At 35.3% G+C, this 15,355-nt stretch overlaps 1 protein-coding gene across 4 annotated transcripts in view; it reads left to right on the forward strand.

Moving 5' to 3' along the window:
- Nucleotides 1-15,355, forward strand: part of SCLT1 (sodium channel and clathrin linker 1) — a 204,348-nt gene that overhangs the window by 101,194 nt on the left and 87,799 nt on the right. For 3 of the 4 annotated variants that reach the window (XM_035023077.1, XM_035023076.1, XM_035023078.1), the window contains 2 exons: nucleotides 1,239-1,337; nucleotides 13,143-13,214. In XM_035023077.1, coding sequence (XP_034878968.1) covers nucleotides 1,239-1,337; nucleotides 13,143-13,214 — 171 coding nt within the window. The remainder of the gene's footprint in view (nucleotides 1-1,238; nucleotides 1,338-13,142; nucleotides 13,215-15,355) is intronic. The other variant, XM_035023079.1, reaches the window with a different exon arrangement.

A 15,355-nucleotide genomic window follows, 5' to 3' on the forward strand; every position in this document is an offset into this window, starting at 1 on the left:
CAAGCTATATAAGTCACATATTAAGAAGCTAATAAATAAGAAGGAAATAATATTCAAATGTAAACTGTGAGAATGCAAAGGTGCTTGTCATGCCTTTCAGCTAATAATTTCATCTGTGATTTGAATACTGTCTCTTAGAATGGTTGAAAGGCACAACATAGACATAATATACTTGGAAATTGCTCTAAACTCTAAGTTAACTAAAACAGTTCAGAGCAAGACAAAATTGTTTATCTTTCCTCTCTGAAGCCTAGTCATATGAGCATTGTTAATATCAGGTCACTAAAGATGAACATTTTGTGTAAAGCACAATGGACAGAGAAGTAATGATATTCATTGCCTATCCCTTAAATCTACTCAGGTCCGAAGCCTGCTTCTCCCTCTCCCACTCCCCCTGCTTGTGTTCCCTCTCGCTGTGTCTCTCTCCATCTCTGTCAAATAAATAAATAAAAATCTTTAAAAAAATAAAAAAGAGTACACTTATGATGAGCACTGAGTAATGTATAGAACTATTGAATCATGGGTGCCTGGATGGCTCAGTCGTAGAGCATGCAACTCTTGATCTCAGGGTCATGACTTCAAGCCCCACATTGGACATGGAGCCTACTTAAAAATAAAGAAATAAAAAAGAATTTAAAAAAAAACTGCTGAATCATTATATTGTACACCTGAAATTAATATAACACCCTATTAATTCTATTTGAATAAAAAATAGCTGTTAATTCTCACTAGCTTACCTATTTAAGCAGGAAGAAATTTGTTAAACAATTTAAAAAATACAGACGGGAATGTGTATGGTATCTTTGGAAGGTAGTGGGATCAGAACACAAGGCCATTTATTATGTAATGATAAAAAAAGAGAGATTCAATCAGACCTAAAATTGGAGCAGTTTCAGGCTCAGAAAGATATTTTTGGTTTTTTTAATTTTTTATTTAAATTCAATTAGCCAACATATAGTGTAGTACATCATTAGTTCCAGATGTAGTGTTCAGTAATTTATTAGTTGTGTATTAACACCCTGTTCATAAAGATATTTGGTCTAGAGATGTAAATTTGGGAGTTGTCAGCATATAAATGATATTTAAAACCACGATACTGTCCCAGAAGTTTAGAATAAGATGTTTGCTTTCAACAAAGTGATCAGTGGAGAGGTTTTTAATCATTTACTGTGTTATCTTTATTAATAATGATGTGATTTATAATAACATGAAATGATTATGTGATTATTTTTCTGAAGGCTCTGCTTGAAGAGAAGCAAAAAGAAGAAAATATAGAGAAAATGAAAGAAACAGTCTCTCGGCTTATGCAAGATGCTGCCATAAGAACCAGGAAGGAAGTAAGGAGTCTTTAAACTTTAAAAGTTTACAGAATTTCACAACCCAAGAATAAATACTACCTAAGCTTTTGCCTAATGGACCTAGCTAATTAACTATCAGCTAACTAAACCAATTGTGCTAAATTTCAAATAAAAGTCATCTCAGGATACCCCTACCATTTGAGCTAGAGTGGGGCTGAGGTGGGGACAGAGGAAGTTAGAGAGGAGGAGAGGGGTTTAGGCTAAGAATATCGTGAAGATTAATACACCTGAAGTGTAAAATTAAAAAGAAGCCTCAAAAAGAAAATAGAATGCATAAGAAGTAAGAGAAGAAAACCTACTGTTTGCTTGCAGAATCTTAGAGGAGCGTAGGACTGGAGAAATCTGGTTTGACCTCTTTTTTTTATTGGTAAAGAAACTGAAACCATGAGAGGTTGTTGACTCACTCAAAGTTATATACGAATTAAAGCCAGAATTTATTTTTTTTTTAAGATTTTATTTATTTATTTGAGAGAGAGTGAGGGAGAGAGAGAGAGAAGGAGCAGGGGGAGGGGCAGAGGGAGAGGGAGAAGCAGACTCCCCACTGAGCAGGGAGCCCAATCCGGGGCTCGATCCCGGGACTCTGACCTGAGCCGAAGGCAGACACTTAACTGACTGAGCCACCCAGTTAAAGCCAGAATTTAGACTCATACCTTCTCCTGCTGTGCTGAGCCCAGCATTGTTTTGATCATATCATGCTGGCACTTGTACAATATGTGAATGTGTTGTTATTTTCAATTCTGTTATCAAGACTAAATCTGATATTTTTGTGTTAAACTAATGAATTGTTTCTTGGTTTGAATTGTGAGGCTTATGCAAATTAAAACTGGGAAATGTAAGTTTACTTTCATATAAAAAGACAAGACATAACATCTATTTGCCTTTTCTTCTGTATGGATATGAATCAATTCATAAGTGTTGTGGTAAAGTTTGAAAGTGTAAAGTGAATTGTGGAGGAAAAAAAAAACCCATTTTAAAGATTAAAAAAACTGAAACAAGTAACTTGCTTTAGGGTTCTCCCTCTAGGAAGTAGCAAAACTAGATGTAAATACAAGTCTGTTGATTCTAGAGGTCTCTTCTCACTCACTGTGAGAAATTGTTTCCCATTAATTTTGTATTGTTTTGTTTTTAGAAATTTTCAAACCCATAAAAAGGTTAAAAGCTGTACAGTGAACACTTCTTTTCCCCTTACCCAGATAATTCTTAATGCCTTACCACATCCATTCCATCTCTTTCTATACATACACACACTCTTTTGCCAAACATTTGGACATTGACTGCAGGCATTATGACACTTCACTCCTAAATATTTTGGCATGTTTTTCCCCTGAGGACATTTTACTATACAACCACACCACTATTACCATACCTTAAAAAAAAAAAATCATTATTTTAATGTACACTCAAATTTCCCTAAAATATCCTTGTTAGCTTTTTGGTTTTTTAAATCCAGGATCCAATCCAAATTTATGTATCATTGCATTTGACTGATATGTCTGTGTAGTCTCCCTCAATTTAACCTGGTCCTCAGCCTTCCTCTGTGTCTGCAAAGAATCCTTTGTACAATCCAGAATATTCCACATGTAGATTCATGTGACCATTTCTTCTTGATTAGATTTAGGTCATTTCTGGCAGAGTGATATGTGTATCTCCCACTTGATCACATCAGGAAGCTAAAATATAAGCTTGTGCATTGGTTGAAGCTAAGCTTGACCACATGGTTAAGGTGGTAAGACCAGAACTTTCCATTTGTATACTTTATAAATAATTGGAGGAAATACTCGAAGACAGTACAGGTATACTTTCTACCAAAAACTTCATCCAGTGGTCTTAGCATCCATTGATAATCCTTGCCTGAGATAAATATTATAAGGAGTGATTACAAATGATTATATTCTATCATTTTTATACATTTATTAGCTGTCATTTTTCAGTAAAGAAGAGTTTTCCCTTCTTTTTTAATATCATGATGGTTTCAGTGGTCTTTATTTTTTTGTTATAATCCATTACCATAATTTTTTTTCTTATATTGTCTCTGTAGCTTTTTTGCATAAACTATGTTCCTCTCTCATCTTGTACTTTCCCAACCTCAGCTATAGAATCAGCCACTTCTCCAAGAAACCTTGGTTATAATTTTATTTGATATTTGTGCCAGAGACATGAATTTGCAAAACTACTGTTTTCATTTTTACTGTAATATTTACATTAAAATGCTTTCCTATATATTCATAAAGACTATCTATGAAATGGTTAACATAAAGGATTGAAAACTAATAATCCCTTCCTTTAAAATGAGCTCCTATAAGATAGTTGGATACACTGTATACTCCATTACTGGATAAAATAAAGGTATTAATTCTTTTCTTACCTGTATTTTTTCTGTGGGCAGTATTATTTCTCTCCTAGACAGACTGAAGTAAACTTGTTTTAAACAGTTTCATCAGTTAAAAAAGTAAAGCTAATGTGCTTGCTTTCCTCCCAAGCAACTAACTGGTAGAGTTTTCATTACTATAAATTCTCTGTATGATGTTTCTTAATGCAAAAATGTTCCTTAGAAATCTGTTACTTTGTCACAGGCTGAAATTAGGTGATTTCCTAAGATAAAATTTCTAATTTGAAGCAGAATCCAAACAAAAACCTGGGTTTTTTTTAAATCATCAATTTGTATACCATTTCTCTAGAAATCCTTGTCCTGTTTTTAGGGTTAAGAATACTGTTATCTTTGGGCGCCTGGGTGGCTCAGTTGGTTAAGCGACTGCCTTCGGCTCAGGTCATGATCCCGGAGTCCTGGGATCGAGTCCCACATCGGGCTCCCGGCTCAGCGGGGAGCCTGCTTCTCCCTCTGACCTTATCCCCTCTCATGCTGTTTCTCTGTCTCTCTCTCTCTCTCTCTCTCAAATAAATAAATAAATAAAATCTTTAAAAAAAAAAAAAAAAAAAAGAATACTGTTATCTTTGGTTGTAGTTTGAAATATTTTTGATGGCATATCTTTAAAATCTTTAATAAATTTTGTGACTTTTAGTGATAAAAATGTTTTATCAAAGTATTCATGATATGAGAAACCCTGTAATTGATTTCCTAATCCTAAAATACATTCATGTTGGGGCACCTGGGTGGCTCAGTTGGTTAAACATCAGACTCTTGATTTTAGCTCAAGTCATTATCTCAGGGTTGTGAGATCAATCCCCGTGACAGGCTCTGCCCTGGGAGTGAAGCTGCTTAAAATTCCTTCTCTCAGAGGAGGAGTAGGGGGACCCTCAGTCATCTCATCCCTTGAATACAGCTAGGTAGTTATCAAATCATTCTGAATATCTAAGAAATCAATTGGAGATCTGAGAAGAGAAAAGCTGCAAGTCTACAAGTAGAAAAGCCACCACTGTTTGGAAGGTAGGAGGTACAGAGACTTGAATCCAGGGTTATATAGCTGAGAATATGGAGGAGGGAGGGAACCTGCTTAAGGATACTGCAAAGTATTATAAGCAGAGGAGTGCAATATCAGAACTTTTAGAAGTTTGCTGCAGTGGGGGATGTCCCTAGCCTAAAGGTGCTCAGGTGGTGAAGCAGGGCAGAATTCCAGGGGTAACAGCATCCTCTCAAGATCCCTGAGATATATATCCATATATATATATATCCATATATATATGTGTGTGTATATATACATATATATGGATCTCCATATTATAGGGGTCCCATAAGATGAGGAGTAGGAGAAAGGGGCAGAAGGCTTATATGAACAAATTACAGCTGAGAACACCTCTAATCTGGGGACAGAAACAGATATTCAAGTCCAGAAGGCGCAGAGAACTGGGTTAGCCTGGTGGTGGGTATTGAGGAGGGCACATTCTGCATGGAGCACTGGGTGTTATGCACAAACAATGAATCATGGAACACTTCGTCTACAACTAATGATGTAATGTATGGGGATTAACATAAGAATAAAAATAAAAAATTTAAAAAAATAAAATAAAATAAATAAATAAATAAAAGTCACAGGCTCGACATATTATAGTGAAGCTTGCAAATTTCAAAGATAAAGAGAAAATCCTGAAAGCAGTTCAGGACAAGAGGTCCTTAACCTACAAGGGTAGACACATAAGGCTGGCAGCAGACGTGTCCACAGAGACCTGGCAGGCCAGAAAGGACTGGCATGATATATTCAGCATGCTAAATGAGAAAATAATGCAGCCAAGAATACTTTATCGAGCAGGTCTGTCATTCAGGATAGAGGGAAAGATAGTTTCCAGGACAAACAAAAACTGAAGGAATTTATTAACACTAAACCAGCCTTGCAAGAAATATTAAGAGGGATCCTTTGAGCAGTGAGAAAGCCCAAAAGTAACAAAGACCAGAAAGGAACAGAGACAATCTATAGGAACAGCAACTTTACAAGTAATACAATGGCACTAAATTCATATCTTTCAATAATTACTTTGAAAGTAAATGGACTAAGTGCTATAATCAAAAGACATAGGGTATCAGAATGGATTAAAAAACAAGACCCATCCATATGCTGCTTACAAGAGACTCATTTTAGATCCAGACACTTCCAGATTGAAAGTGAAGGGGTAGAGAACCATTTATCATGCTAATGGACATCAGAAGAAAGCTGGAGTAGCCATCCTTATATCAGATAAACTAGATTTTAAACCAAAGACTGTAATAAGAGATGAAGGAGGACACTGTATCATAATAAAAGCATCTATCCAACAAGAATATCTAACAATTGTAAATATTTATGCCCCTAACTTGGGAGCAGCCAAATATATAAACCAATTAATAACCAAATTAAAGAAACTCATTGATAATAATACAATAATAATAGGGGACTTTAACACCCCATGTACAGCAATGGACAGATCATCTAAATATCAAGGAAAGGACTCTGAATGACATACTGGACCAGATGAACTTAACAGATACATTCAAAGCATTTCATCCTAAAGCAGCAGAATACACATTCTTCTTGAGTACACATGGAACATTCTCCAGAAAAGATCACATACTTGGCCACATATCAGGTCTCAACCGGTACAAAAAGACTGAGATCATACCATGCATATTTTCAGACCACAATGCTATAAAACTTGAAGTCAACCACAAGAAAAAATTGGAAGGACCACAAATACATGGAGGTTAAAGAACATCCTACTAAAGAATGAATGGGTCAGTCAGGAAATCAAAGAACAATTAAATACATGGAAGCAAATGAAAATGAAAACACAACAGTCCAAAAGCTTTGGGATGCAGGTGCTCCTAAGGCGTTCCTGAGAGGAAAGTATATAACAATACAGGCCTTCCTCAAGAAACAGGATAAGTCTCAAATATACAACCTAACCTTGTACCTAAAGGAGCTGGAAAGAACAGCAAATAAAGCCTAAACCAAGCAGGAGAAGAGAAATAATAAAGATTAGAGCAGAAATCAATTATATAGAAATTAAAAAAAAAAAAAACAGAACAGATCAACAAAACTAGGAGCGGGTTCTTTGAAAGAATTAATAAGATTGATAACCCCCTAGCCAGACTTATCAAAAAGAAAAGAGAAAAAGACCTAAATAAATAAAATCATGAATGAAAGAGGAGAGATCACAACCAACACTGAAGAAATACAAACAATTATAAGAAAATATTATGAGCAATTAAATGCCAACAAATTAGGCAATGTGGAAGAAATGGATACATTCCTAGAAACATGTAAACTACCAAAACTGAAACAGGAAGAAATAGAAAACCTGAACAGACCCATAACCAGCAAAGAAATTGAAGCAGTAATCAGAAATCTCCCAACAAGCAAGAGTCCAGAGCTGGATGGCTTCCAAGGGGAATGCTACCAAACATTTAAAGAAGAATTACTACCTATCCTACTGAAACTGTTCCAAAAAATAGAAATGGAAAGAAAACTTCCAAACTCTTTCTATGAGGCCAACATTACCTTGATTCCAAAACCAGAGACCCTACCAAAAAGGAGAATTACATACCAATATCCCTGATGAACATGGATGCAAAAATTCCCACCAAGATACTAGCTAATAGGATCCTACAGTACGTTGAAAAGATTATTCACCATGACCAAGTGGGATTTATTCATGGGCTGTAGGGGTGGTTCAACATCCACAAATCAATCAGTATGATACACCACATTAATAAAGGAAAGAACAAGAACCATATGATCCTCTCAATAGATGTAGAAAAAGCATTTAACAAAATACAGCATCCTTTCTTGATAAAAACTCTCTGCCATGTAGGGATAGAAGGAGCATACCTCAATATGATAAAAGCCATGTATGAAAGACACACAGCAAATATCGTCCTTAACAGGGAAAACCTGAGAGCTTTTCCCCTAAGGTCAGGAACATGAGAGGGAAGTCTATTCTCACCACTGTTGTTCAGTATAGTACTGGAAGTCCTAGCCTCAGCAGTCAGACAACAAAAAAGAAATAAAAAGCATCCGAATCAGCAAAGAAGTCAAATTCTCTTTCCTTGCAGATTACATGATTCTCTATGTAGAAAACCTAAAAGAGTCCACCAAAAAATTGCTAGAACTGATACAGGAATTCAGCAAAGTCATGAAATATAAGATCAATGCAAAGAAGTCAATTTCATTTCTGTACACTAACAATGAAGCAGAAGAAAGAAATCAAGTAATCGATCCCATTTACAATTGCACCAAAAACCATAAAATACCTAGGAATAAACCTAACCAAAGAGATAAAGGATCTGTACTCTGAAAACTGCATAACACTTATGAAATAAATTGAGGAAGACACAAAGAAATGGAAAAACATTCCATGCTCATGGATTGGAAGAAAAAATATTATTAAAATGTGTATGCTACCCAAAGCAGTCTACATGTTGAATGCAATCCCTATCAAAATACCATCAGCATTGGGACGCCTGGGTGCCTCAGTCGGTTAAGTGTTTGCCTTCAGCTCAGGTCATGATCTCAGGGTCCTGGGATCAAGTCCTGCATCGGGCTCCTTGCTTGGCAGGGAGCCTGCTTCTCCCTCTGCCTGCCGCTCCCCCTACTTGTGCTTCTCTGACAAATAAATAAAATCTTAAAAAAAAAAAAATACCACCAGCATTTTTCAGAGCTAGAACAATCCTAAAATTTGTATGGAACTAGAAAAGATCCCTAATAGCCAAGATAATGTTGAAAAAGAAAATCAAAGCTGGAGGTGTCACAGTTCCAGACTTCAAGCTGTATTACAAAGCTGTAATCATCAAGACAGTATGGTACTGGCACAAAACAGACACATAGATCAATGGAACAGAATAGAGAGCCCAGAAATGGACCCTCAACTCTGTGGTCAACTCATCTTTGACAAAGCGGGAAAGAATGTCCAATGGAAAAAAGACAGTCTCTTCAACAAATGGTGTTGGGAAAACTAGACAGCCACATGCAGAAGAATGAAACTGGACCACTTTCTTACCCCATGCACAAAAAATAAACTCAAAATGGAATAAGACCTAAATGTGAGACAGGAATCCATCAAAATCCTAGAGAACACAGGCAGCAACCTTTGACCTCAGCTGCAGCAACTTCTTAGTAGACATGTCTCCAAAAGCTAGGGAAAGAAAAGCAAAAATGAACTATTGGGACTTCACCAGGATAAAAAGCTTTTGCACAATCAAAAGGAAACAATCAACAAAACTAAAAGGAAACCTATGGAGTGGGAGAAGATATTTGCAAATGACGTATCAGATAAAGGGCTAGTATCCAAAACATAAAAAACATATCAAACTCAATACCCAAAAAACAAATAACTTACAAATCACTTACAATTCCACTACCTAGAGATAAACACTATTTTTAGCATTTGTCCTCTGAATTTTCATTTAATTGTGAATTATTAATGATGTGGTATAGTTATCTGTGAAACAAAAAATTCTGGAGATATATACATCAACCTTCAAATAGTGCTAAGCCTAGAAGATAGAATAATGAGGAACCTTTCTTTCTACATATTATAATTCTACAGTATGTGGAATTTCAAAGAGTAGGTATTATTTTCATTAACTATATATAAATAAACTATATATAATATCTTATAGAGCATGTAGTATATCCTTATATCCATTTATATTTTTAAAATATATTTTTTAATGTTTTTGTTTAAAAATTTTCAGCCGTATTGGTGATAATTGCCCCACTTATCATAATTTGACATGTCCTCCAAATATGTAGAATTAATCTGTTGAATTGGGGATTACTTATGTCTAATGACTTTAGAAGTATCTTTTTATTAACAAATATAATGAATCATCACATATTCATGTTCTGGCTGTAAAACCAAACAAAATATGACCATAGCTTATTTCTTTAAAACAGAGATATAGCTTTTTCTCAGATCTCTTTCAAACAAGTAAAACTTAATTTGTGAAAATAACATTTTATTTTCATTTTGATTTTAAATCATGGCTTAAAATTTGTGATCAAAATTATATTCATCCAGTTAGGCAATATTTGCACCATTATTGGTCTTTTCTATTTCTGTCTCTTGGTAGCTTACCTTACTATTTGGTTTATAAGTACCCTTACTATCCATAAATTATCAAAAAAAATGTTTACATAAAGAAAGTGAGGTTAGGGTAAGAGAGGTGACTTTAGTTCCCATACAGACTTCTGAACCCCAACCACATTAAACTGCCTCTCAAATATGTGTATTTGCTCACGTAACAAGATTTACATTGTGTTTTATCAGATACTAACCTTAAAATATTTTCTGTGACCTTTGCAGTATAGGATTTTATTGATGATATACCATCAGTTTCAGTAGTCCTACACAGTCTTTTTAGTAAGTATGAATAGGTTAATTCAGTGAATTTATCAGCATTACTGTAAAAATATTTCAAAATATATTTACTGCTGTGGTCATAAACCCTCATACTAGCTGCATCATTTCTAGATACTAAAAACATTTTTTGTGTGAGAGACAGACAGACATGACTGCATTCAAAGGAACTAAAATTTTTATATTCTGAAAACCATGACTTTATTTCTCTGTGCCTTAATCTTCCTCATCTATAATGTGGATAGTAACTACTTGATCAGATTCTTGGTGAGAATTAATGAGATAATAACACTTAAATAAGCACTCTAAACGGTTCCTCACACATCAGACCTCAGTAAATGCTAACTGTGATTATCACTGATCCATAAATAGGATGGATTGATCCTTCGTATAATTTTTCATAGGCAAAGTTTGCACCAAATTAAAATCTAAATAAGACTCAGAGGGACCCACATATGTTTTTCATGTCTTCAGAAAGGTAACTCGTATTAATTAACCAAATAAAATATGTCAGTTTAATAAAATATGTCAGTGTTATAAATGTTCTAAAGAAGGCTTACCTCGGGGCGCCTGGGTGGCTCAGTTGTTAAGCGTCTGCCTTCGGCTTAGGTCAGGATCCCAGGGTCCTGGGATCGAGCCCCGCATCGGGCTCCCTGCTCAGCGGGAAGCCTGCTTCTCCCTCTTTCACTCCCCCTGCTTGTGTTCCCTCTCTTGCTGTGTCTCTTTCTGTCAAATAAATAAATAAAATCTTTAAAAAAAAAAAAAAAGGCTTACCTCATGTTTTGGAAATAATCTATTTTATAAGATCCTAGAAAATTCCAAAACTCTTTGGATCATACATGTTTACTGATGACATAGCATCAGTATCAGTATTCCTCGTGGTCTTTTTAAAAAGCATGAGTAGTTATTAGAAAAATTTATGTCATAGGAGCCATCCCGATGAGATGTAACTAATTCTTCAAAATATTCTGTATACATAAATCATACTGTTTTTAAAGTAATTTAAATGTTAATTCAAATAAGAGTTTTCCTCACAAAGTGATTTACTTAGTACTGAAATATGTGCAATATAAAAATATTCTTCTGTTTATAAAACAAAAGTGCCTTTAAAGTTATTAGTTACATTTTTAGTGTGTAATTCAGTTTTCTCTTGACTTGCTCTATGGCAGGAGTTCTCAAAAAGTGTTGTTCAGAGAGTCTGCAAGGTCAAACCTAACTTTCGTACCTAGAGTTTACTCTTTGCTTTTTTCATACTCATTCTCTCATGAGTGTACAGTGGTGTTTTCCAGAGGCAGATGATATGCAACAATACAACAGATTGAACATAGAAGTAGATATGAGAATCTGGCTGTCTTCTGTTGAGCCAGACATTAAGGAAATTTGCAAAAATGTAAAATACCATTCTTCTAAAAAATTTTCAGTTTTGGAAAATGTACTTATTTTTCATAAAAAATGTTATTTATGTTAACCTGTAATGGCTTTAGTTATTATCTTTGAAGAGATTAGTAAATATTTTGAAATATTCCCAGTTTTCACTCCTAATATGGTAAACTTTAATAGAAATTCACTCTCCCTCCACTATCATGGTAAAGTCTTGACTCTTTAATATACCATGTACTTATTTTTTTTAATTTAATTTTATTATGTTAATCACCATACATTACATCATTAGTTTTTGATGTAGTGTTCCATGATTCATTGTTTGCATATGACACCCAGTGCTCCATTCAGTACGTGCCCTCTTTAATACCCATCACCAGGCTAACCCATCCCCCCACCCCCCATTTGTTTCAGAGGTACAGGTCTGTGATTCATCAGTCTTACACAATTGACAGTGCTCACCATAGCACATACCCTCCCCAATGTCTGTCACCCAGCTACCCCATCCCTCCCACCCCCCACCACTCCAGCAACCCTCAGTTTGTTTCCTGAGATTAAGAATTCCTCATATCAGTGAGATCATATGATACATGTCTTTCTCTGATTGACTTACTTTGCTTAGCATAATACCCTCTAGTTCTATCCACGTCAGTGCAAACAGCAAGATTTTTTTGATGGCTGCATAATATTCCATTGTATATATATACCACCTCTTCTTTATCCATTCATCTGTTGATGGACATCTTGGCTCTTTCCATAGTTTGGCTATTGTGGACATCGCTGCTATAAACATTGGGGTGCTGTACCCCTTCAGATCACTACATTTGTATCTTTGGGGTAAATACCCAGTAGTGCAATTGCTGGGTCACAGGGTAGCTCTAGTTTCAACTTTTTGAGGAACCTCCATACTGTTTTCCAGAGTGGCTGCACCAGCTTGCATTCCCACTAACAGTGTAGGAGGGTTCCCCTTTCTCCGCATCCTCGCCAACATCTGTCGTTTCCTGACTTGTTAATTTTAGCCATTCTGACTGGTGTGAGATGGTATCTCATTGAGGTTTTTATTTGGATTTCCCTATGCCGAGCGATATTGAGCACTTTTTCATGTGTCTGTTGGCCATTTGGATGTGTCCATCAAAATCCTAGAGGAGAACACAGGCAGCCACCTCTTCAACCTCAGCTGCAGCAACTTCTTCCTAAAAACATTGCCAAAGGCAAGGGAAGCAAGGGCAAAAATGAACTATTGGGACCTCATCAAGATAAAAACTTTTGCACAGCAAAGGGAACAGTCAACAAAACCAAAAGACAACCGACAGAATGGGAAGAGATATTTGCAAATGACATACCAGATAAAGGGCTAGTATCCAAAATCTATAAAGAATTTATCAAACTCAACACCCAAAGAACAAATAATCCAATCAAGAAATGGCAGAAAACATGAACAGACATTTTTCCAAAGAAGACATCCAAATGGCCAACAGACACATGAAAAAGTGCTTGTTTTTTATGACCTAAGAGTTACAATTTTATTTTTTATCAAAATTATTATCCTAAATATTTTTATTGGGTATTAATCATTTTTTGAAAACCTAAACAATTTATAAATGTCTTAATTTACAGGTTACAAGCACAAGGAAACAGTATAATGTACAGATTTCTCGACTAAAAGAAGAACTTTCAGCCCTTCAAATGGTATGTTAGAAGACTATATTGATATTTTCTTCTGAATATTGATTATTTTAAAGGCCAGGATGCATTTTAATGTATCTTGTAATGGGCATTCTTGTTCATTCAGAAGATACTTATTAAGCCAGGAATTATGCTAGATGCTCGGAGCAGAGTAAAAATCAAAATAAACATGTTACCTGCAATCTTGGAACTTATGGTCTAGCAAGAAAGATCGATGGCATTTATCAGATTTTACTACAATTACTTTTTTTGACAAAGAACACACAGGGTGCTATTGAAGCACCCATCTGCAACTGCTACCATATGCCAGGTTCATCTGGGAGATGAGGGAGAAAGAGAACGTATATATGACAGTGGGAAAGAAGAAAGACAAGCTTCCCAAAAGAAATGAGTACTGAAATATAAATAAGCAAAGAGGAGAAAGGAAAAGAGTACTTGTGTGTCTAGAGGTGAAATTAAATATAAATTTAACAACAAGATTTGATGAAATGGAATTTAATAGCCTTGTTTACGGTGGAATAAAAGTACAAGAATTTTCAGAGATTGGGAAGATATTTTCAACTTCACAAACTCTAATTTTCTGAATCTCTATATTGCTTTTAATCTTGACTACAAAACTTAGCAATGAATAATGTTTTGTAATAAATATGTTACATTATGTTAGTTCTCTCTGTCTCCTGTCTCCCTCCTACCTTCTCCCTTCCTCTTTCTTCTTGAAAATCTTACCTTTCCAATTAGATTGTAAATACCTCAAAGTAGAAGAGTCTTAAGCCTCCTTTTATTTTCCCCATTGCCTAGCACAGTGTTTTCACAGCATGTTCTTTAATAAATATTTACTGACTGGTATTTAAACAACTCTGAAAGAAGGAGCACATGTTCCACATTCTACAAACTCTGTAATGTACATGATGAGACCTTTGTCTTTGTGTATAGATCCTGAGAGTAATAGAATAAGAAATTGTTACTTATTGTTTGTTTAATGTCATCTGTTTTAAGGATGGAGGAATATTAAGTAAAATTAGTGGGATGCCATGTGGCCAATTAGTCATGTTTAATTATTTGTTGTTTTTCAGTTTTGCTTCCTCTTCTATCACCTTCCTATTTTGCTTTTTTTCTTACGTGGACTGATTTAGCTATCAACAGATTCACAGCTTAGAAAAAGAAGGTCCTACCCCAGTCCAGCATCATTTAATGGCTTGTAAACTCTGAAAGGACAAGAACACTATTTCTTTCTCTTTCCCCAAAGGAATGTGTATTGGATAAGATCTGCAGCAATTTTTAAAATAATAACTCTTAACAACCACAACCAGAGTTATATAAACTCACTTTAGAGCAAAAATTTTTATTTCAGTTTATTACAAAAGGTGTTTCTTATGATTTATAGTAAAACAATTGTAATCCATAGCTAAGTGGATTTTTCCAAAGATATTAAATATTATCTGATGTCATATTGATTCCATGGGGAAAACTGTGCTGATTAATTGAAAAGTGTTTTAAATATTAGGCATTGAGAAATATGCCTGAAGGAAGACACTTTAAAGAGCAGATTTTCTCAGGTAACTCAAAAACTCAGACTATGGTTTGAGACATAATAACCTGACATTGGCTATTGATTTATATTCTTAAGTACTGAAGTCAAGGAGAGAAGTTAAGCATACTTTAGCTAACCCAAAACTAAGTTATGCTTGTAGGAAGGAGAAAAACTTGTGTTTTAGGTTAGTGTGCAGATTTTTTGATAGGTTTAAGAAAAGACCAGAGCCGGTCTAGCCACATATCTCCCTTTGGAAAGCAGCACAGCTTTTACTTTCTCCTACAGGGTACAGTTTCTTTTAAGAATACTCAAGGTTGGGGCGCCTGGGTGGCTCAGATGGTTAAGCATCTGCCTTCGGTTCAGGTCATGATTCCAGGGTCCTGGGATTGAGCCCCATGTCTGGTTCCTGGCTCAGCGGGGATCCTGCTTCTCCCTCTGCCTCTCCCCCTGCTCGTGCTCTCTCTCTCTCTCTCTCTCTCTGTATCTCTGTGTCTCAAATGAATAGATAAAATCTTTAAAAAAAAAATACTCAAGGTTTTTTGGGTGTTGAGTTTAAGAAGTTCTTTATAGATCTTGGATATCAGCCCTTTGTCTGTAGTGTTATTTGCAAAAA

Source organism: Mirounga leonina, unplaced genomic scaffold (genome assembly GCF_011800145.1).
Source record: "Mirounga leonina isolate KUSES-001 unplaced genomic scaffold, KU_Mleo_1.0 Mir_176, whole genome shotgun sequence".
NCBI classification, from domain to species: domain Eukaryota; kingdom Metazoa; phylum Chordata; class Mammalia; order Carnivora; family Phocidae; genus Mirounga; species Mirounga leonina.